The sequence below is a fragment of the Eurytemora carolleeae genome, unplaced genomic scaffold (genome assembly GCF_000591075.1).
Source record: "Eurytemora carolleeae unplaced genomic scaffold, Eaff_2.0 scaffold230, whole genome shotgun sequence".
In the NCBI taxonomy this organism is placed as follows: domain Eukaryota; kingdom Metazoa; phylum Arthropoda; class Copepoda; order Calanoida; family Temoridae; genus Eurytemora; species Eurytemora carolleeae.
In genome coordinates, this window is record NW_019396619.1 from 190,365 (window position 1) to 213,341 (window position 22,977).

At 31.5% G+C, this 22,977-nt stretch overlaps 1 protein-coding gene and 1 long non-coding RNA gene across 2 annotated transcripts in view; both read left to right on the forward strand.

Moving 5' to 3' along the window:
- Nucleotides 1-339: 339 nt before the first annotated feature.
- LOC111706405 (uncharacterized) lies at nucleotides 340-4,073 on the forward strand. Its single transcript, XR_002766233.1, has 3 exons — nucleotides 340-375; nucleotides 2,537-2,610; nucleotides 3,971-4,073. It is a non-coding gene; the product is annotated as an uncharacterized LOC111706405 (long non-coding RNA).
- A 9,737-nt stretch (nucleotides 4,074-13,810) lies between these two features.
- LOC111706399 (two pore potassium channel protein sup-9) overlaps nucleotides 13,811-22,977 on the forward strand; it is a 40,285-nt gene continuing 31,118 nt past the window's right edge. Inside the window, exons 1-2 of the mRNA XM_023479270.1 lie at nucleotides 13,811-13,915; nucleotides 22,822-22,911. Coding sequence (XP_023335038.1) covers nucleotides 13,879-13,915; nucleotides 22,822-22,911 — 127 coding nt within the window. The 5' untranslated portion in view covers nucleotides 13,811-13,878. The remainder of the gene's footprint in view (nucleotides 13,916-22,821; nucleotides 22,912-22,977) is intronic.

Below are 22,977 nucleotides of genomic sequence, written 5' to 3' on the forward strand. Positions count from 1 at the left end.
TGTTCATCATTTATTTGCATATCTTATTCTTCGTTGATTTAAATACATTTTCTATTACAATTGTGTACAAATAAATAAATTTAATTCTAAAACTTTTTTTCTGTGAATTCAATTCATATCATTAAAGTTGTTTTTCTTCATATTGTTCAATAGTTCTAAATATAACTTAATTAAACAGTTGTTTGACTGTGATGTTTAATTATATTTTTATTAAATTCTTAAATTTCTATTGTCAGTTATCAGTTAATAATGAAGGTTTATCAAGGACTCTCCGTTTTTGTTCTAATAAATTTATTTTTGGCAGGTAAACTTCTATGTTTTGTGTATCCATGTGTTTAACAGCATACCCTAAACAGGCTGGCGATTATATGGAAGGTTCGTATATTCAAATTTAATAAACATTTTTTCAGATATAAAAAAATAAAGTTCAACCTTTCCTAAACTAACCCCTTCTTTACGCCCAGGTCTTCCCTTGGATCTATGTTAGTTCCAATGATTGGTTCAAAAACTTGATATTTACAAATGTGTATTTTTTGATATTTCCATACATTACATGCCAGATTCTGATAATTAATGTATACCTTTAGCAACTAAGTTACAAATTTCGTCAATAGTCAAACGTCTTGTGTTCCCTACTGTACAAGCAAGCGCTGGACAATTGATTTTAATAATCATGTTGATAAAATAACATCAAATTGGTCCTATTCCTGTAATGGGTTTGCTTAAAAGCTTTGTCTAATTAAAAATGAATGATATATATATATATAGGGATGTTAACGTTTTAATTTTTTTGAAAAACGATCGTTTCGTTATGAAAACGACGACGAAAAATCGAAAACGAAACGATCGTTTTTTAAAACGATCGTTTTTTAAATGTTCTTTTTTCAAAAATTGTCGTTTTTAAAACGATCGTTTTTCAAAACGCTCGTTTTTTAAAAGGATCGTTTTTCAAAACGATCGTTTTTATAAAATTCGTCGTTTCGTTAACAATCGTTAACGACGGAGATCGTTAACGACAACCCTTCGTTAAAGATCGTTAACGAAGAGAGGAAACCGACCTGAAGGACATCTGTACTTATCATTGAGTAGTTTTTAAGATAATATCAAGAAGTTTTTACTCCCCCACAACTTTTAAACTTTTAAGACGACATTAAATAGGTTGCATGTAATTTTTTTTCCAAAAACGACCGTTTTATAAAGTTCGTCGTTTCGTTAACGATTGTTAACGACAACCCTTCCTTTACAAACAATCGTATAAAAAACGGTCGCAAATCGTTTTAACAAAATGATCGTTTTTTTTTCAAAACGAAACGATCATAAAAAAAAACGATCGTTTAACAATCGTTTAACGATCGATTAAAAAACGATTAACAACCCTATATATATATATTTCGAAAATTAACGGAAGAGTCCGTTAACGAACGATAAAAACTGTTAAGTTTTAGACAGAACAGATTAGCCATTTTTGAAAAAAAAACAATCAATGGTTGAAAACGAATTAAAACAATTGTGTTTACGCTATACACTTGTATTACTGCGCTTGCTTATAATAAGCATATGCACATATCACATGCTATAGAGGTTTTTTTTCATTGCTTGCTTATACAGTATGCAGAAAACAAGACACCATTTTAGTATCTTGCCAGGTGCACAAATGCGGTCCAGAATCAGGCACTTCATCTTTCCAGAGTTGGTTTATCTTGATGTATTATTTAGTTCCCGAGATTTTAACTGTCTAAATATAATTTAAGAAATTTACGATCTCCATCCTCTGGAAGCTCAAGTCTCTATGGGCTGTACTAAATTCAAAACTTGAGTCTAGGCTAGGGCTTTACTTGGTCATAAATAAACGCCATAAGACTGGGGTTTTCTCGGGTTTCAGGTTTAAAAATCAGCTCTCAGATGCTATTTTGACTTCAGCAAACAGAGGGCAAAATTGTTGTGTCTAAAACCTTAGGATTTCTAGGATTTCTAGCTGTTATGTATGGCGTAGTTGGATTTGATGCTAGACTTAGCGTGGAAATCCAACATAAAAGTTTCTCTCTCAATTCTACTGATTTTTTTCCAAAAAAATGCAGGGATATTATATAATTTAAATGCCATTTTAACGAGAAAAAATATATTCCGCCGAGCAAAATTTTCGAAAATTCAAAAGGCGTTAAAAATATAATCTTTTCCTTTGTCTCGTTCTCCTTTTGGACTTACAAGGATAGTAAACGTGAAGTGATTACATATTTTCAAATAAACCTCAATTAAAGTTAATAAGTTTGTTAAGCAGAAAGTACTAGAATATCTCATTTACGATCAGACAAAGGTTTAAAGGGTACCGTTCTAAATCTAACATGCCACTTCAAAAGTGGAGAATCACTTTAAATTACGTCTGCAGTTCCTTTAGAGAACTTTTTGCAAAGTGCAATTACCCAAATTGCCGTGTAAAGTGCAAACTTAAAGGAACTTATTTTCTATCCCAACGGATGTGTCATGCAAATAAGAACTGTCAAAAAATTAAAATACTTTTTTTATTTTGTTCTTGAAGCCAATCCAGAAGGAGGAAAAATGTATTTAATTGAAACAGCAGATGAACAAATTTCACTTAAATCTGGTTACTAGGTAAACTATAGGGTCACCCACTAAGGATGCGACTGTAAAGACGACCTGAGACTCCTTTGATACGGTGGTAAGCGATTATATCACTACAATAAAGACGACTTTTTATTTAAGTTTTGATTGTCAACAAGCGTTTTTTGAACTACAGGTTTACAAGTAATCAAAGAGAAGGATTTTTTCATTGATAAAGTCTCTTTACTTCTATGTTTTGTGTATCCATGTGTTTAACAGTTTAATTGACACCAAAATTGATTTCGAAATTCGTCTTCATTGTATTGATATAATCGTCTACCACTGTATCACAATTCCAAGGTTTAATTAAATTTTATGTGTTTAAAATAGTCTTTTAATGGTTCATTTAATGATTTGGGAAAGAAAGAACCAAGTTTACAGTTGCAGGGAACCATGAATATAAGGAAACAGACAGTATAAATGTCGTAAAGTTTACAGTTGCAGGGAACCATGAATATAAGGAAACAGCTTAGTATAAATGTCGTAAAGTTTACAGTTGCAGGGAACCATGAATATAAGGAAACAGCTGAGTATAAATGTCGTAAAGTCTAACCCAGAACTTTGGATAAACCGAAAGAATTTATAAAATGTCGTTTTCTAAACCTACTGGAAACGGAATGGTGAGATATTCAGTTTTTAAATTGAACAAATATATATGAAGCTCTGTAAACTGTTCCCGCATGTTTCCTGGCTTTTTATTTATTTTTGCAATTCCTGAGATTTAACTTCATAGTATAAAACCAATTTTAAAATTGTAAAGACGACATTTTATAATTTCTTGTTTAACTGTTCAATCGCCGCTGAAGTCTCATCCTTTGTGGGTAACCCTGTTCATTAAACAAAAAATCTTACACATATTAAATCCGGGTGCTTCAAACCACTCTTTCTAGTGATTATCCCCACCAGGGATTAGTTAACAAAACAGATTGAACACTAGATGTCGCCTTTTTTTTAAGATTGAAGGCTTTTTCGTTCACAATAACCCTCATGCAGAAACCCAAAGGAGTTCTAAGCAGGCAGTGTTGAATTACAAGACAGAGGGAGAGCAAGCAAGTAACTCCTTTGAGTCTCAGCCTCAGGATTTTTGTGAACCCAACACTCCAAAATCTTGAAAAGACGACATTTAGTGTTCTAATTGTATTTTTATTAATCTAGGATCTCCACGTTCTAATTTATAGTTAAATTCTCTTCTTTGATTAGATTCAATAATATTAATTTTATCGGAATTTCACAATTTTTTAAAATAGTCCTCTACAATAATTAAATATCAAATCACCTTAATTAAAAAAAATAATTACAGAAAATGAATAAGACTTTAAAATTTATTGAATTTATTTTTTTCACTTTTCAGAAGATTGTACAAGATGCTGGAAATGGAATAAAATTGTTCCAAACTGAGAAATATCTGTATTCTTATAAAACATTGTTTTTTAATAAATATCCAACCAACATAACCTTTTAAACAAGCTCGATCTCGCTATTCACTGTAGGTACTTTTAAATTCGAGGATAAATACTTGATTCCTCAATGAAAGCTATCCCTGCAAGGTATGACCATCACTGGATATCGAGAGGAATTAAACTAATCCATTTAAAGGGACTGTCAGCGTAATTTCAAGTGAACTTCCTATTTATAATATTTGACTGATCATTGAGGACAAAGAACTTTACTTTAGTGTCCCATGAAGTAAAAAGTCGTAAAATTGGAGTGTACGCTAGCGTACAGTGTGAACTCAAACCAGATGGCGCCACATTTATTCCTGGGCAGTCTAGAAGGAAAATAACAATTAGAAAAAGTGTACTGCAGGCCAAACAGCTACCACCTTCTTTTTCTGGTAATATGCTAAAACATTTATGTTCTTCTCAATAGTTTTTTAATGAGAGGATTAAAAAGAAACCTGAGGCCGAATTTAAAGAATTTGAGCGGCGGCTCAAATTCAAACCGCGGCTCAAATATGGTTGGTTCCACTTAAAGTTGTATTAATAGTTTTTCAAGATTTAAGCCGGCGCTTAATTGAAACCGGTTTTTGGGTGATTTGAGTCGCAGCTTAAATTCATTAAATTCGGACACTGATTTCAATCATACGTGTAATTTACTTTAGTTTAACTTGTTGTCAAAGATGTTTACATCCCATCCCTATCATTGTACAGGGTGTCCCACGAAACATGACAGTTGGTAAATAGTTTAGAATATCTTCTTCCATGATTTGTTTAATTGTTTAATACCAAAGAGTAAGACAATACTAAAGATATTAAATAGGAGTCATGTTACCATAAAATTAATTTCAAAGTAAGATATATATGAGCAAAAGATTTTTTAAACGAAATGAACTGCAAATAGCCTTTAATATTTAATAGAGTATATGGAAGACGACATTCAAAGCTATTCGCCAACTGTTATGTTTCTTGGGACACCCTGTATTTGAAAACACATTAAAGGTTTATTATTATAGTACAGGTCACACTTTAGCGGGGACTACAGGTTACAGGGTTACCCACAAAGAATGAGAATTCAGAGACGACCGTACTCAATTGTTATTAACTGTTCCCTTCTATTCATATTTCCCTGCAACTGTAAACGTGTTTTTTTTCTTTGCAACATTTTGTAATAAACACTCAAAGGTAGAAGACTTAATTTTACTTTAGGATTGACGTATCTTCAGAGTTTCAAGTCTTCTTTAAAATTTCATCCTTTGTTGATGGCATCCCTGTAACTTTAATGGGACCTACACTTCACTATAGTGGGATCTACACTACACTATAGTGGGACCTAAACTATACTATAGTGGGACCTACACTATACTATAGTGGGACCTACAATATACTATAGTGGGACCTACACTATACTATAGTGGGACCTACACTACACTATATTGGGACCTACACTATACTATAGTGGGACCTACACTATACTATAGTGGGACCTACACTACACTATAGTGGGACCTACACTACACTATAGTGGGGCCTACACTATACTATAGTGGGACCTAAACTACACTATATTGGGACCTACACTACACTATAGTGGGGCCTACACTATACTATAGTGGGACCTACACTACACTATATTGGGACCTACAGTGCACTATAGTGGGACCTACACTATACTTTAGTGGTATCTACACTTTACTATAGTGGGACCTACACTATACTATAGTGGGACCTACACTATACTATAGTGGGACCTACACTACACTATAGTGGGACCTACACTACACTATAGTGGGACCTACACTATACTATAGTGGGACCTACACTACACTATAGTGGGACCTACACTACACTATAGTGGGACCTACACTACACTATAGTGGGACCTATACTACACTATAGTGGGACCTACACTATACTATAATGGGATCTCCACTATACTATAGTGGGACCTACACTATATTATAGTGGGACCTACACTACACTATAGTGGGACCTACACTATACTATAGTAGGACCTACACTATACTATAGTAGGACCTACACTATACTATAGTAGGACCTACACTATACTATAGTGGGACCTACACTATACTATAGTGGGACCTACAACTGTATACAATTGCTCTGAATGAACGCTCTAGCTCTTTTTTTGTGACGTCAAAAACAGTAAATGCATGAAAACTAACTATGACTGGGTAATATTATTATATCCAAACAATTATCCAATATGATATTTATGCACATCAGAATTTATTTTAGCTATAAATTGAACAAGATCATTCCTATATGACAATATCGGAAATTTTCAAGTCATAATTTTCCTTTTGTATATTCTAGAGAGAGCTTAACCCCTTGTTTTGATAAAAATCGATGCTAAATTACGTCTTTGTCAGAACAACAAAATAGCATAACTTTTTTCAAACATTCTATAGTTAAAACCTAAATAAGCCATTCATCAAAAGAATTCTTCAAATGTCGTATTCTTTAGTCTCTGCAGATAATGGAATATTGCAGATATTTAGTTTTTAATTAAATGATTAAATGGAGCTCTTTACAACTGTTTAACCATATTCATGGCTATTTATTTATTTTCGAAAATACTGAGATTTACGTAAAATAGTAAAAACTCATTGAAAAATTGTCAAGACGACATTTGATAAATTCTTTCGATGTATGGCTCATTTAGTGTTTATCTGTAATTGACTGGAAACTATATATTTTTAAAAAGTAAATCAATTATACCACTAAGGAGGCAGTAGGTATAAAAAGCCTTTTTTTCAAAAAAAAGGTTAGGCCATTTTTTTTTCTTAAATGTTGCAAAAAAGCTCTGAAACCTAAAAGTGTTTTAAAATAGTTAAGCAAAAGAAATTGTTATTATTTAAATAAAAACTAAAATTATAATCTCAAGAAAGATTGTATACAAACAGAGTAAACTTGTCCGTATTCACTGTTCATCTTGCGGAGACATTATAGACACATCTTTACAGCCATTTACCGTTTTATAAATAAACTCTAGCAGACATAATAATATTATTGCTTTTGAAATTAGGTATTACAATGCTAATTCATAACAAAGACGATATCGAATTCGTCACTGAATTCCCATGTTTATTGGGACACCCTGTACTGTATGACCCACCCTAATATACAACGGTAGACCCACGGGAATGTTCTTAGCTTGGTTAAACAATATTAGGATGAGTGAATTGACTTTCTTATAATTCAGTTTCCAGACAAAGCTGGGTTCCATTGCTGGTACCATATAAAAAAGCTTGCATATTAAAACATTTTAGAATTACTTTGTGTGTATTTATAGGACACCTTAACATCCTTCCTTGTTTTATATGGAGGCTAGAGGGTGTCCTCTGTTGTGTAGAATGATTCCAGTTTATATATGTTTAGTATAGTTTCAGCTGCACACCACTATATATCCTCCATCCGTCCTCCGCACAGTCCTTTATTCATCCTCTCATCCCGTGCACAGTGCTGTGCACTCACAATCCCTTCATGATCTAGTGATTCAGATTTCTATTTTGGAAAGTATGCTTTTTTTCTGGTAAAATTAACCCTGCACTGCACATAAAGAACCGTTTCTAATAGCCTAAAAGGCTAAAAGTACAAGCACAATGTTGCTTATTTATCTAAAGCCTTTCAATAAACATGCAGTTTTAATACACAAAGATTCCTGTTCATGTATACATACAGTACTGTGTTTATTTATATATTTAAATACAAACTCTACAGCCGTCATTGTATAATTATATGTATATTCATACATACAGTGTTAACAAGAAAACTCGACTTTTAGACTCAAGTTATGACTTATAGTCCAGTGTTCAATCAGGCACATTTTACAAAATAACTAATTTAATAACTTGCTCATAGTAAAGCTATTTGCTTTGTAACAACATCAAATGCACTTCAGAACTGCTTTAATGTTGTCTTCCTATTCTACAGTTTTCTGGTTATCACTGTATAGCGTTTTTGATAAAAAATTGAGAAAGATCCTGTAAACAACCGTATATATATATATATATATATAAAGAAGACTGTAGTCAAAACTTCGGATTAAGATTTGATCTAATTCTTATACAGACTATAATTGGATTAATTTAAATCCTCTTCGATACCGCTTTGTGGTGGTCTATACTCACTACTCAGCAGCCGCGCATGGATCAAGCATTTATTCTCAAATTTAAAATTGTCAACATCAAGAGTTTAACATGTACACAAAAGTTCCAACCTCTGAGCCGGAAATTTAAGAAATTATCACACAAAAGTTCGAACCTCTAAGCCGGAAATTTAATGAAGTATCATACAAAAGTTCCAACCTCTGAGCCGGAAATTAAAAAAAATAATCACACAAAATTTCCAACCTCTGAGCCGGAAATTTAAGAAAGTATCACACAAAAGTTCCAACCTCTGAGCCGGAAATTTAAGAAAGTATCACACAAAAGTTCCAACCTCTGAGCCGGAAATTTAAGAAATTATCACACAAAAGTTCCAACCTCTGAGCCGGAAATTTAAGAAAGTATCTCACAAAAGTTCCAACCTCTGAGCCGGAAATTTAAGAAAGTAACATACAAAAGTTCCGACCTCTGAGCCGGAAATTTAGGAAAGTATCACACAAAAGTTCCAACTTCTGAGCCGGAAATTTAAGAAAGTATCACACAAAAGTTCCGATCTCTGAGCCGGAAATTTAAGAAAGTATCACACAAAAGTTCCAACCTCTGAGCCGGAAATTTAAGAAAGTATCATTCAGAAGTTCCGATCTCTAGTAATGAAATGTACTTAATACCAAGGTTATAATGCAAGGAATGTTATTTCATATGTGTACGCATCTTTTGTACTGCAGTGTACTGTCTCTGGGCGGTAATGTAAACACAAGACGGATGTCACAGCCTGACATGGGATCCATCTTTCACATAAAAAATCAATGAAATATTTTAGTTACAAATTCCGCCCAGAGAGAACTGGTTTCAATATGTGCGCAGAGTTTACGCAACTGCATGTAAATTTCCTTGCATTATAACCTTGCTTAAGACTGTTTCTTTGCAAGGGCCGGGTCACATTTTAGTATACTATAACAGTATTCAGTTAAAAATAAACCAACAAATTCTGAAAGTTGCGCATTTTCAACTCAATAGACGGTAAAATTGTAAACAATAATACAACTACTAATTCGGGAAATTAAAAATTTTACTTTACCAGGGTTCCCTCGATCAATTCTTTCTCGCTGCGCTCTGGATGTTTTGTAAGCAAAATTGGTCTTGGAAACCCTTGATAGAGTAAAATTTCCTCTATTTCCCTGTAAAGTAGTTGTAAATAATTATAACCTGACGAGAGAGGGGCCGTGCAGAGCCACTATAACCATCTTCACAAGACTTTACACAGCTCAATAATGCAAGTTGAAGTTTGAAGTTTTAAACTGAGCCAAATGCAGATTGTATATAAATACCGTACTGCAGTGCCATATTTATTGTAAACATCATCAGTATGCATTGCCTAAACATAATCTTTAGTTTCTTACCGTTTTCTCAAAATCCACTGAGCCCTAAGTTTATCACAGCGTCACAGAGTTTTGTATTAAACCCGGTATCGGAATAGGTTAATAGCATTTTGTAGATACTATGTTTTCGGTTAAAAAGATTTCATTTGATTAGTCTTGTCATTTTCTCTGTATAAATTCTATGTAAATCTAATCGTACGTACAATACCTTGCCAGTTGCCACCCCCTCCTCCAATAAATAAATTGGAAAGAGAGGAGTGTTGTAAAATGTAAATATTCGACAATTTATTCAGTTTATCTGTTATATACAAATACTGCAAGCCTAGCTGTATGAGTTTCGTCGATTCTAGTCATAAAATTACAATCTATAAACTTTTATTTTGATATTCATACTCATGGGAATGGGATATCAAAATACTAAATATTTCAATTAGAAATCCAGCTTTATTTTTTGGTTTGCATTGTTTCTACTTTTGTTTAAACGACTCAAATTTAAAAAAAAGGTATGATCAAAGATGATACAGATACTCTTACTTTTCTTTATAAAACCAAATTGACTTGCGGTTCTCTCTGCAGCAGAAACAGTGAAGAAAGTTCACAGAATCTAATTATTTACAGAGGGCGCCGTATATATCAATACAATGAGACGACTTTACCTTTTTATTTGAAAACTACACTCAGTTATGTCTCCAACTCTTTTTGCCCCCAATCTTTAAAAAAGTACACTCACACATTCTTATTCAATTTGCCCCACCAGACTTAAATTTTCCCATTTTTTCTGCATTTGCAACCCTTAGTTTTTTTAAGATGCCCCCAAATATTTTTATTTTGCTCCTAAATTCAAATTTTTATTCACTAATGTTTGATATATGTAGCCAACTTTAAAATTTACAGCCCTATCTAAAAAGAAATTTTAGATAATGCCCCAACATTAGGAAGTTTTACCCCAAACAAAAAAATAACCCTTTGTTAATATATATTTTTAAAATGCCCCTACATAAAAAATTTGCCCCAAAAGTAAAGATTAAAGATTTCCCATACGCAAAATTGCCCCGAACTGAAAAAATGTCTCCAAAATATAAAATTTGGTCCAAAAAAAAAATTTGAAATTTCCCACACAAAAATTTGCCCCCAAATGAAAATTTTCAGTTTTCCCTAACTGAAAAAATTCCCCCTAAATATAGATTAAAGAATTGTCCAAAAAAATTTGCCCAAAACTAAAAAGAAAGTCCACAATTACAAATAATCCCCACCCATATAACCTATTGGTAAGGTTAGTTTTTACATGGTTGAGTATAATACACATTTTTCCTCCCACCCCTAAAAATGTTAAGGGGGAGGGGGGCAAAAAAAATGTTACAGTATATTTAAGAGAGCACCTTAAATATCAGAATTTTTTAGAAAAGAATTCTAATTCTGTACATTCGACTCATCCTTTGTTGATAAGCCTGTAGAAGAAATAACGACAAGTCTAAATGTTGAAAACGACATGTGATGTCTATATGCTGAAAACGACATGTCTATATGTTGAAAACTACATGTCTATATGTTGAAAACGTCATGTCTATATGTTGAAAACTACATGTCTATAAAACGTCATGTCTATATGTTGAAAACTACATGTCTATACGTTGAAAACGTCATGTCTATATGTTGAAAACTACATGTCTATATGTTGAAAACGTCATGTCTATATGTTGAAAACTACATGTCTATACGTTGAAAACGTCATGTCTATATGCTGAAAATGTCTGTATGCTGAAAACGTCATGTCTATATGTTGAAAACGTAAAGTTAAAAGAAACAAAAGTCTTAAGGTGTTCTAGTAAGTAAGTTCTAGATTAAAAGAAACTTTATATACATATATGAATTATGTAGTTATCTTAAATCTTAGTAAAGTTTAAAACTGACAACTTTGTGTTCAACAAACTTAAAATATATCAGGTTTAAGAAGTTAACAATCATAAAGTTTAAAACTGACAACTTTGTGTTCAACAAACTTAAAATATATCAGGTTTAAGAAGTTAACAATCATAATTCATTGTTTGCTGCATAGTACTTTAAAATATATCAGGTTTAAGAAGTTAATAATCATAATTCATTGTTTGCTGCATAGTACTTTAAAATATATCAGGTTTAAGGAGTTAACAATCATAATTCATTGTTTGCTGCATAGTACTTTAAAGATTTGTCCACAATTTTGATAATATTTTGCATTCATATATATATATATATATATTACATAGATAGATACAGATGATGATGATGTATTGTTAATTTGTAATTGCTAATTAGGATCCTAAAGCCTCAATATAATTAAGCAGTGTATAGTTTATTATTATATTTAGCATGTATATAGCAGATATACTCAAATTATAAAAATAATTATAATTTTTAGCTTTTTTCTCATGAAATATTTTTATGCTACAATGTTTTAAGGGGTCCATGTGGTAATGTAATGTAATGTAATGTAATGAAATTTAATGTAATGTAATGTAATGTAATGTAATGTAATGTAATGAAATTTAATGTAATGTAATGTAATGTAATGTAATGAAATGTAATGTAATGTAATGAAATTTAATGTAATGTAATGTAATGTAATGTAATGTAATGTAATGTAATGTAATGTAATGTAATGTAATGTAATGAAATGTAATGTAATGTAATGAAATGAATGTAATCTAATGTAATAATGAAAGCAAGCTTGTCGTTTTGAATTAGAATTTACATCTCAGATTCTTGTGAATCCTCTTAAAAGTCTAAAAGTCTAAAAAGAAATTAATATTTAAAACGGACCTTAGAAGTTACAACAATGCCTTACAGTCTTTCTGGAATGTTGTATTGATCAATCTTTACACTTTTATACTTTATGCATTACAAAAACTTAAATTACCTTTTCTTAAAGTGAAGATGATTGATTACATGATGGTGTCAAAATAAGAGCATTATAGGGGGTGCAAAAATAAGTGTGTATGTTTATAAAAAAAAATGTTGAAAAAACCTTCGGAATTTTTTTTAAAAAACATTTTTTCCATTTTTTAAAATCCTAGAACACCCCTCGGCCACCCATGAGTGTCCACAAAAAATGTCAGCCCAATCGGTCCAGCTGTTTGGGTATACGCAACATATGAATGTCTTGTTTTATCATATAGATGTATAATTTGGCATGTCTGTCGTTTTGTTTGTGTCCAATAAACGTCAAAAAGTCAAAATGGTATATGCGTGCCCCATTTTTTCGTAGGGCCTCATATAGCCAAGAAATGCTTTATAAAGAAATTTGAAAATAAATCTGTAATCGTTTATTATTATTATTATTATTTAAGAATGTTAGAATATTTTTAAGATTAGAGAATCCCTACAATAGAAACTGATGTTTTTATTAAATAAGAAGAGTGTCTCAACAATTGGAAACTCTCCTCACAAAGCATTCAAATATTACGAAAACGTGTTCTAGACTACAAACAGAATATGAGGTATTCTTCATGATTCACGGGCAGACGTAGTACATTTGAATTACCAAGCCGGGTCAACCTTTCCGGTCCCAGTTTGTACTCTACCTAGCTCTATGGACAGGACAAGCAGGTGCAACAAGGTTGACGCGGTCAGATTTTAAGCATATAGATTAATTCAATTTACTTTTACTAAAGGGGCAGAGGTGTGTGGATTTAGAACAAAATAATCATAAATTTAGGAATACTGTCGGTAGCTCGATATTACAAAAAATGTTGCTTTACATTCTATATCAATTTAAACTTTTGGATTGATCAAGACAATTTTCATATGTTCAGAAAAAAAATTGTCAAAATATTGATTTTGTTTCTTGGGTTAGATATGTAATTTTATTGGCCCGGGTTCAACAAATGTTTGTTATTTGACTGTTTTTCAGAACACTTAATATTTTTAGATCTTGGTATTTCTATGGAGTCATTTTAATTAATTTTTTCAACCACCAATTTAACCTAGTTTGTAATCAACATAAAAAATAATGTCAGCATACTTAAAACTTCTATTGTTCAATAAAAATAGCAAGTGTCCCCTTTAATGATTGATTTAAAACTACTTTATTTTACAATTTTTGCATCAAGTTGTGTGGTATATCTTTTTATCTAAGTAGCAGCTTTAGAAGTAAGATTAATTTTTGTATTTACAAGTGTGGAAGCAAGAAATCTATTAAAAACAATAAACCAACTGAACACTATTTACTTAAAACTATAAAAAGGTAAACATTTTAACTTTCAGATTGTATGTTACTATGTTGGAAAAATAGAAATAATATGACTAAAGGCTAGCTGGGGAGGAAGAAAGTAAACAATGAAAAAGCAAAATGTTCGAACCATCAGTCTTATAGGTAAATAGAAATCATACAATGGCAGCCATACACTTGTGGAATAGCAAATCTTCTGTGTTTTTGTTATTAAAGTTTTACTAATACCTTGACAATCAACTTTTTAAGTGAAATGTAGTGTTTTATGTTTCATGAACTATAGAATTAAAACTTGAGTCTAACAGTCGTCTTCCTTTTCCACTGATTTCTGGGTCCCATTGTATTATCTGGACACATCTTATATTGCAAAAGAGAACATACAGCACATTAATTATCAAAACGGCTGAACCGATTGAGCCCCTTTTTTGTGACAACTCCCATAACCCCAGGGAAGGTTTATAGATGTGTGGCAGGTTAAAAAAAATATCTGCAAATCAGAAAAATTGGCAAGATTCGATTTACAAAGAAAAAATTGCAGCTCAAAGATCAAATGTAAAAATAGGTAAAACTGCTAGAAGAAAAAGAACACTAATTGCCCCCTGAAAACCAGAAAATTTGAAATGGTAAAAGCAAATTTAACATTGTTATATTGGTGTCGGTACACTAACATCTTTGAAATGTTTTATGCGGATTTCCCGGATTTTGCGGATTTCCCTAATACCCAGAGGAACCAACTTAAAGATAATTTTTAACCTTTCTTTCTGAACGATATTGTATGTCCGCCATTAGACTTAGAACCTAATCTCTCGAGTAAACTTTAAGTTTTGTTGTCAACTTTGAAGTTTTGGAAAAATCTTTTAATTTCATTTGTTTAAAAACTAATATAATCGTTGTCTCTAAATATTTTTTTGGAATAAAAGACGACTTAATGTTGTCACTTAATTCTCATAAAGTCTGTATTGTAACTTTTAAAAAATATGACATTTCGGTTGGTTGTTTAAAGGACTTGAGTCTTAGCCACAACCTCAAACCTTTTTTATTTATTTGATCTACCATAATTTATTATATTGAGTTGCAAAGATATAGAAATTATAATAGTATTCTTAAATAACCCTTTTTCAAAATAATCAATATTAATTTTTAAAATTTAGAACAACTTTTTGTTTAAGTTTTTGAGTCAAGGAAAATAAAGGAATGAGATGTTCTTCACAAAAGGAAGAACAATTAAGAGTATCTTCATTTTGAAAAATAATAGTTATTGTAAAGGAGAACGGTTTCTTTTGAGGTTTGGGGAATGTCTTTTCTAAACTGCATTTTCTCACATTACAAGCTAAAACTCCTAAATCCTAACAATAAAAAGATTGATTCAAAGAAAATTTTTAAAAGAAACATTCTTATTTTGATTAAAACTGAAAAATTAATTAAGTTATCAAAGGAATAGAGTCTTTGTCACAAACTAATCTAACAATTAATCCCTATCTATGCAATCTGCAGATGGTGTAACCATTAATATTTAAAACTTAGATTATTTGATCTAACAGAGTTCATATAGTTTGAAATATCATTTTTAAAAGCCCAGAGAGCAAAATATGTTGATTTAAAACAAAATCTTCTAATCTCGTTTCAATGTTTCCTTTTGAAGAATTTTTGTTTTTTTTATTTGCACCCTTAACAAAATGCGTTTTAAGTGTAATTTTTAAACCAAATAAATTGGCTCGTCTTTTGATAAAGACACACATTGAAAATATTGTTACATAGTTTACTTTTCTTTCAGAAAATAATGAAAAGTGTAAAGAAATTAAGTCTTTGCTACAATCTCTGATTAAAATCAGGCTCGTAGCCAGGATAATTCCAGGGGGGGGGGGGGGGGGCAATAAATTGCAAAAATTTTTTTTTTTTAAACAATGCTTGGTTTGTTTTTACAGTGGTATATGGTTGTTTTTATTACCTTGTCAATGCACACTATAAAGACTAACCTTTTAACAAGTGTATTTGAGCTTTTAAGGGTTACATTTTAGTGTCTGAAACAGTTTACATGTAAATATCATAAAGAAATAAATGAATGGTACTTTAGCTTAAGGTAAAAATTTATTATTTAAAATCAATGCTTCTTGTCCCTCAGCCTCATCTTAATAATATGAAGATGAATAAATGAATATCTTTTAACTTGAAAAAATTAAAGACAAATCATCATCCACAAAATAACTTTTTTTTTAAATCAAATTGTAATATTGTAATTGAAAATAGCAAATTGGAAGATTTTTAGTTAGTTTTAGATTTTCTTTCAAAGAATGCTTTTCAAATGGAATTTCTTTAGTTTAGAAAAAGTGTTTGTTTTATTTTTACCCAACGCTTATGAAAGTTGTTAAATATTAATATTTGAAATTTGAAACTAACTCAAATATTCTTAAAGTTTTTTTTTCGATTCTTTGAAGAAACAACCATAATTCCCACATTTTTGATTTCATAAAGGATTAAAGAGTCTCACTTAAATATTTCAACTACAGCCCATTTAAAATAGTTAGAATATGTTTTAATAAGAGAAATAATTCTTATAATTCTTATAATTTTTTTTCTCAATTATCATCAACATTATTATCTATTATTAAGTATGGAATTTTAAGGACTCTCATCAAAAGTCGTCTTTATCTTGATTGTTTTAATGGATATCTCTGTTTAAGGTTTTCCTCATTTTAAAATACTTCATTTTTATATGTATTTTTGTAGTTGCTAGGTAGTGAAGATTATAAATTTATTCAAGTTTAGAAAATAAATATTAGTTTCATTTTTATTAATTTAAATGTAGATAGAAATAAACTTTGGTTTAATCCTATTCAATATGAACATCCAAATATTTTTTTCTTTCTAAATTTTAATTACAAACATTTGTTTAAAATACTATTTTTTCGGAAAAGTAATCGACAAGAAACTTTTTTTCAAATCGAGAGGATCAGACTGAATTATAAAACACCATAATATTGTATCCGACCAGCTAAAGAGGGCTTCAATGCAGATCCCAAAAAATTTAAGAAAAGGGAACGTTCCTTTAAATTTACTGGGTGGGGGGGATATCCCCATCTGATTAAAAGCCTACTCTGAGCACAATAAAACAAAATGGTTCAAAAACGTACGTTTGCTCCACATTGTTTTACTTAGTCAAGTCATCAACAATTTAGTTCTGATCAATGTAGTTTTACATAGTCATTAACAATTTTTGTTTTGCTTCATGTTGTTTGACATAGTTATCAACAATTTTTGTTTTGCTTCATGTTGTTTTACGTAGTAATCAACAATTTAGTTTTGCTTCACATAGTTTTACATAGTCATCAACGATTTAGTTTTGCTTCATGTTGTTTGACATAGTTATCGAAGATTTAGTTTTGCTTCACATTGTTTATTTAGTCATCAACAATTTTGTTTTGCTTTACATTGTTTTACATAGTTATCAACAATTTAGTTTTGCTTTACATTGTTTTACATAGTCATCAACAATTTAGTTTTGCTTTACATTGTTTTACGTTGTCAACAATGAACTAGTTTTGCTCCATGTTGTTTTCTGTAGTCATCAACAATTTAGTTGTTCTTCATGTTGTTTTAGGTAGTCATCAAAGATTTAATTTTGCTTCACGTTGTTTTACAGAGTCATCAACAATTTAGTTTTGCTTCACCTTGATTTATGTAGTCATCAACAATTTAGTTTTGCTTCACGTTGTTTTACGTTGTCATCAACGATTTAGTTTTGTTTGCTTAAAGTTTAAGTTCATGTAAAAAGATTTAGTTTGTTTTTATTTCATCTAGGTCTGTTTACTAACATACAAAATAAACAAAAGGTATTTAAGTGTCCATTCTCAACACAATAAACACTAAATAATATTGCAATACGTCATTCCATATATCAGCTGAAAGGTTTACTTTCAATAAAAATAAAGAGTTTATAACTGTTAATAGTGCAACTGCAAGGACAGATAAATAAATAGCTATGTTACAATTAAATTTTTACTGACGAAACTTAAAAAAGATTTTGTTTGCGCTGCAATTTGAGCAATAACAAGGGCTCTATCATCCCCCCCCCCCATTTCGCCTATGGTAGCCTGTTGTTCTACCTGATGACCCGAAGACAGCTTGGAACGTGGTTAAAACTTCTAAGAACAGCCGCTAGATGGCTCTGTCCGGGGAGGGAAAGCAGCCCTGCTATGTATTCTGAATCGATTTATTTTCCATCTTCAGCTTAAATCAGCAATTCCTCCACTTTGCTGACCCAAAATAGGAATTTCTCATTATGCTTTATTTAATCCCAATGATTTCACAACAATGACATTTTTAAACCTTCAAAACTTTGTCATTTTGGTAGAAGACTTAAAAAACAGAAGCAAACAACGCAAACGGTAACAAATGAGCTGGTCTGGAAAAATGAGAAATAATCTTTGTATCTTGATTTTGAAAGTCTAGGTAAAGAAATAATATGAACATATAACAGGATATATTGTAAAAAGTTGTCATTATGCAACCAACCTACAGTAATAGAGCACATTTCTTTACATTTAAAACTCTTGATTATTTTAAATATAGAGGGGAGAATTTTTCCCCCAACAGGACCATAAAAGGCAATTTAGTTGTTAAGATTTCAAATATATTTCATTCCTTGCATTGTTAATTCTTCGTAAATGTGAAGAAAAACTCTCTAAATATGTACTTTTTGATGACGTTTCCTGTCGATTTATCATAACTTTTCAGAAATAATTTCACCATCACCTCACATTTCCAAAAACTGCATTTTTTTAGTAAAAAATCTGCTGATAAATATTTGATGTTGTTAATTACTTTTGTGGGAAAAAAAAAAATTCTTCGAGAGGGGTGGGGAAGGGGATATTTTTAATTGTTACCAGAACTTTAAATCAACTAATTTTAATTCATTATGCTTTTAGTCATCACTGGATTAATGTGATTATTCTTTTTATTCTATCCTGTCTACAAATCTTCCTGAAATGAACCCCTGAACGGAAAACTAGTGGCAAGATTGTATCAGAGCCATAAACTTAAGACAGGGTATCGGGCACAGTTTGGTGTACACTTAATCTATAAACTATAATCCCTTTTACATTGACCAGCATTAGTATGACAGTGATTTATATTATACCCTTGGGACTATAATATGTAAAAAGAATTATGAGAATATTTCACCTAATATTTTGTTTATGAATATATGAATAAAATTAGGAAGAAATTATCGGATGTTTGAAGATTTATGCCAAGGCCAGGAGGGGGTGGGGGGGGATTGAGCTAGGCTCAACGATTTCCACATAGGTAGGGTGGCTGTCACAAGATCAAGACTTTCCTCACACAGTGGAGTTGCTTCAATTCTTTCAGATTGCAGCTCACTCATTGGTAGAACAAGAGCATGATTTGCTGCCACCAGATTAAATCCAGGCTTAAGTTTCTGAAAAGTTGAAATATCAATCACTTTCATGTAGGATCTTTACAATTTCTCAACAGTCTGTAAACCAGGACAGGAATAAGAGGCTTCAGTGCAAGTTAGAATATTTGGGGTCTGGCATTTGTCCTACTTTTGATAAGGTCTGCTCAAAAATCCACCAGTCACACAGGATGATTTTGAAACCTGTCTATAAACATGAGAAACATGCTAATGACTTTCTAAACATATCTCTACAATCCTCATTTTACCCTGAAACATTTGTGACAATTTCCTAATTCATGTGGAAATTTTACATGAAATGGGCATGGGAAAGTGATAACCAGTGCTTTTGCAAAAGACTGTAATGGTTGAACAGTACAATTTCCAATGGCACAGGATTCAGAACTAGCAATATTAGCAGACACAGCTGGTTTTGGTTGAGTTCCTGACTCTCTTAGTGATCTTATGTTTTCTGCACCAACGAAGATCTACTATTTGCTTGAGTATCTCAAAGTGGCACTTACTGCTAGGAAGGACGGTCTCAAATTCTCTTTCGATTCTTTGTGAAATTAAATCAATTTTTGTTTTCAGGCAAATGGGATGCTATAGTTTTGACATAAGTAGCATTATATATAACACTGGTTATCTCTTCTTTGTTGACAAGATCTGAAGAAGCCAGACTTTCAATTGAAGAAGTGTTTGGTACACCTGCTTGAAGTATTCTATTTGAGATTTACTTGATGCAGCAGGATGCTTCAGTTTTGACAAGTTCCAAGTCTTAGCTTCTGAGATCGATCTCAAATCATAATACCTGCTGGTAAGATGCATCTTGATCCTGTGGATGTCTTCTCTAAATGACCAAACTTCTTTCTTGATGTGATCAGAGAGATAAGAAGATACTATAAGTGTTGCTTGATCCTTTGGAGAACATAAAGTTTCAGCAAACCGTAAGAATGTCTCCAAGAAGGACACAGTATCTTCATCTGAGAACCCTGTAAATGGTTGCAATTCAAGATGTTTCTCCCCGCTAAGGTGAAGATGATGACTCTTTCTTTGCATATTCAATAATCTTTCCCATTTGCACATAGAGGTTTCTATTATGAGGTTTCTCTGGTTATGGTTCTACTTCTCTCTCCACCATGCTGCTTGAAGGTCAGTCTCTGAGGCCAAGGTTGTCCTAGGATAAGGATGGCTCCTTATCAGTCAAAGCTGCAGTATCAAAAGTAGAAGCTGCTCTTGCTCTAGGAGTTGGAACATATGTGATGAGAAGAGAATCTTGAGAGCTAATTCCCCCATTTTCTCTCAATGTTGAGGAGGTAGACACACTATCCATCAGTCGAACTAATAACAGATACAGGACTTTGAAGAGAATATTTTGGGGATAAACCATCACTAGTTGGTGTTCTTGTTCTTGGAGTAGGAACTGGAATTAGAACACCATCAGAGCAAGCAGTAGATACACCTTGTAATCGAGTCCTCATATTAGACATGATTACATATGGTTTAGAGCACATAGATAACAAGTTTCCATGTAGTTGGAAAACATAAACAGTTCTTGAATGATGCATTTATATTTACAGTGTAACCTTGCAATAATGAGCTTGGACATACATTGTATTTACAAATAAGAACTATCGTAATTAATTTTCCATATAAATGGAATAATTACAATACAAATTTTGATGAGTCCCTTTAGTTTTGTAGCTACCAAGGGTTGACAAATTCCTTTTGTTTATATAGCTTTCTAGGGTGTTTCTTGAACAATTCCTTAAATTTTAGCTATCTAGGGTGTTTCTTGAACAATCCCTTAAATTGTAGCTATTTAGGGCGTTTCTTAATCAATCCCTTTAAATGCTAGTGTAAATAGGCACTTAATATCATCATATGGGATTAAATTTATCAGAATTATATCATAAACTACCAAGAGGGTGTTAAACAAAAAAGACAATTCAGTCCTACCAAACTATCAGTGCAAGATATTGGAAACGATCCAACTCCAGCAATATTCGGCCCTTGGAGACAAACTATAATTCAACCAAATTCTAATAAATTGTTTGGGTGTAGCAAAGAGCTTTGTAATATAAAGAGTAGGCATTGGGATTTATACGCAAAACCAGACGCCTCAATTGGGTTCAATAAGAAGCCAAAGAATGTCGTCTTTTCTATAATTTAAAAAGATTTTAGGACTGTTTAAGCATTTCCATCACCAAAAACTTGCGTTTTTTACATAATTTGGCGTTAGAAATGCATAACTTTATTATCTTATTAGATAAACTTTATCTTAAAACAGATTGCAATGTAATTTGTTTTAAAAATTTGGCTACTTGAAACCAAGGTTTTTTTTGGGCTTTGCTCATGTTACTGGCTTAAAATTCTGCTTTAGACTATTACAAGACTATACTTAATGATATCTAACAAATTTTGTTTCAAAATATGTGGTATTTTTCATACAAATAAGATGCATAACAAAATCACAATTTTTGCTTTATTTTATCAGGAGAGCATCCTATCCTATAACCGAGCAAAACAAATTTATAAGTTTATAACCGTGTCGTTATTTTCCCACCATTTTTAGCAATTACGATTATTAATTTATTTGATAACTAGAGTTTTAATTGTTGATTGTTTGAAATTGCAGCCAATGAAGTCATATAAAAGTGTACAGAGCGTACACACTATTCAGATTAATTCCTAATGCCTTATCTTTTACTATTCTACCGTCATTGGGGTGTAGGATCTAACTGACTGCAAGGAGTTAGGTTTAGTAGGATTGTAAACAGTGCAGTACTGTTTACAAACAAAGCAAATAGGGGCAACAAGTATATATGACATATGGATTAATATTTACTTTATTTAAGTATAATGCATGCATATACAACAGTATAGCTCTGAGAATAAATATTTACAAAATATATTTATTTTCGATATTTAATATATTCACCATGATATCTGATATCAGGACAGGAAAGAATTATAATTGTTCAAAAGGCCACATTTATATTCTTTATATCTCACGGTAGACTAGAGGTATTCTTTATATCTCACGGTAACCTAGAGGTATTCTTTATATCTCATGGTAAACTAAAGGTATTCTTTATATCTCACGGTAAACTGAGGTATTCTTTAAATCTCATGGTAAACTAAAGGTATTCTTTATATCTCACGGTAAACTAAAGGTCCTTGTCAAAAGTAGACAATCAGCTTTAGAACCCATTTTTGTATTTACTAATAAATACTTTTTTTTGTTGGGCAATGAATTATAGATATTTGAGTAAATAAGGTATCTTACATCTTAATAAGAAAATAATCTATAAATATGTCTATGGTTGCTATACACTGCTATATACATACAGTGATAACCAGAAAACAATTCAATAGGAAGAAGAAATTATAGCAAATGTGTATTTGATTGTAGTACAAAATAGCTTTACCAGACACTTACAGACATAACTTGATTCTAAAGGTCGTTTTTCTGTTCAAGAATTTTCTGGTTATCACTGTGCTGTATCACGGTCAACTAGGGGTCCTTGTTATTGAGTCAGTGAGCCTAAACTTTCAAACAAATTTTCATCCGTTTAATAAAATTTGTTGTATTTTTTTATTCAAAACTTTTTAGTTTATCTTATATATATTCTAGTTGCTACATTGACCTATCTGCTGATTGGTGCTGCTATCTTTGACAAGATAGAAAGTGAGGAGGAACTAAACCAATCTGTAGCTTTAAAAGGTAGACATTAAAAAACCTTTTTTTATCCATGCTATTTTTTTAACCAACTGTTATAATAAATGTAAA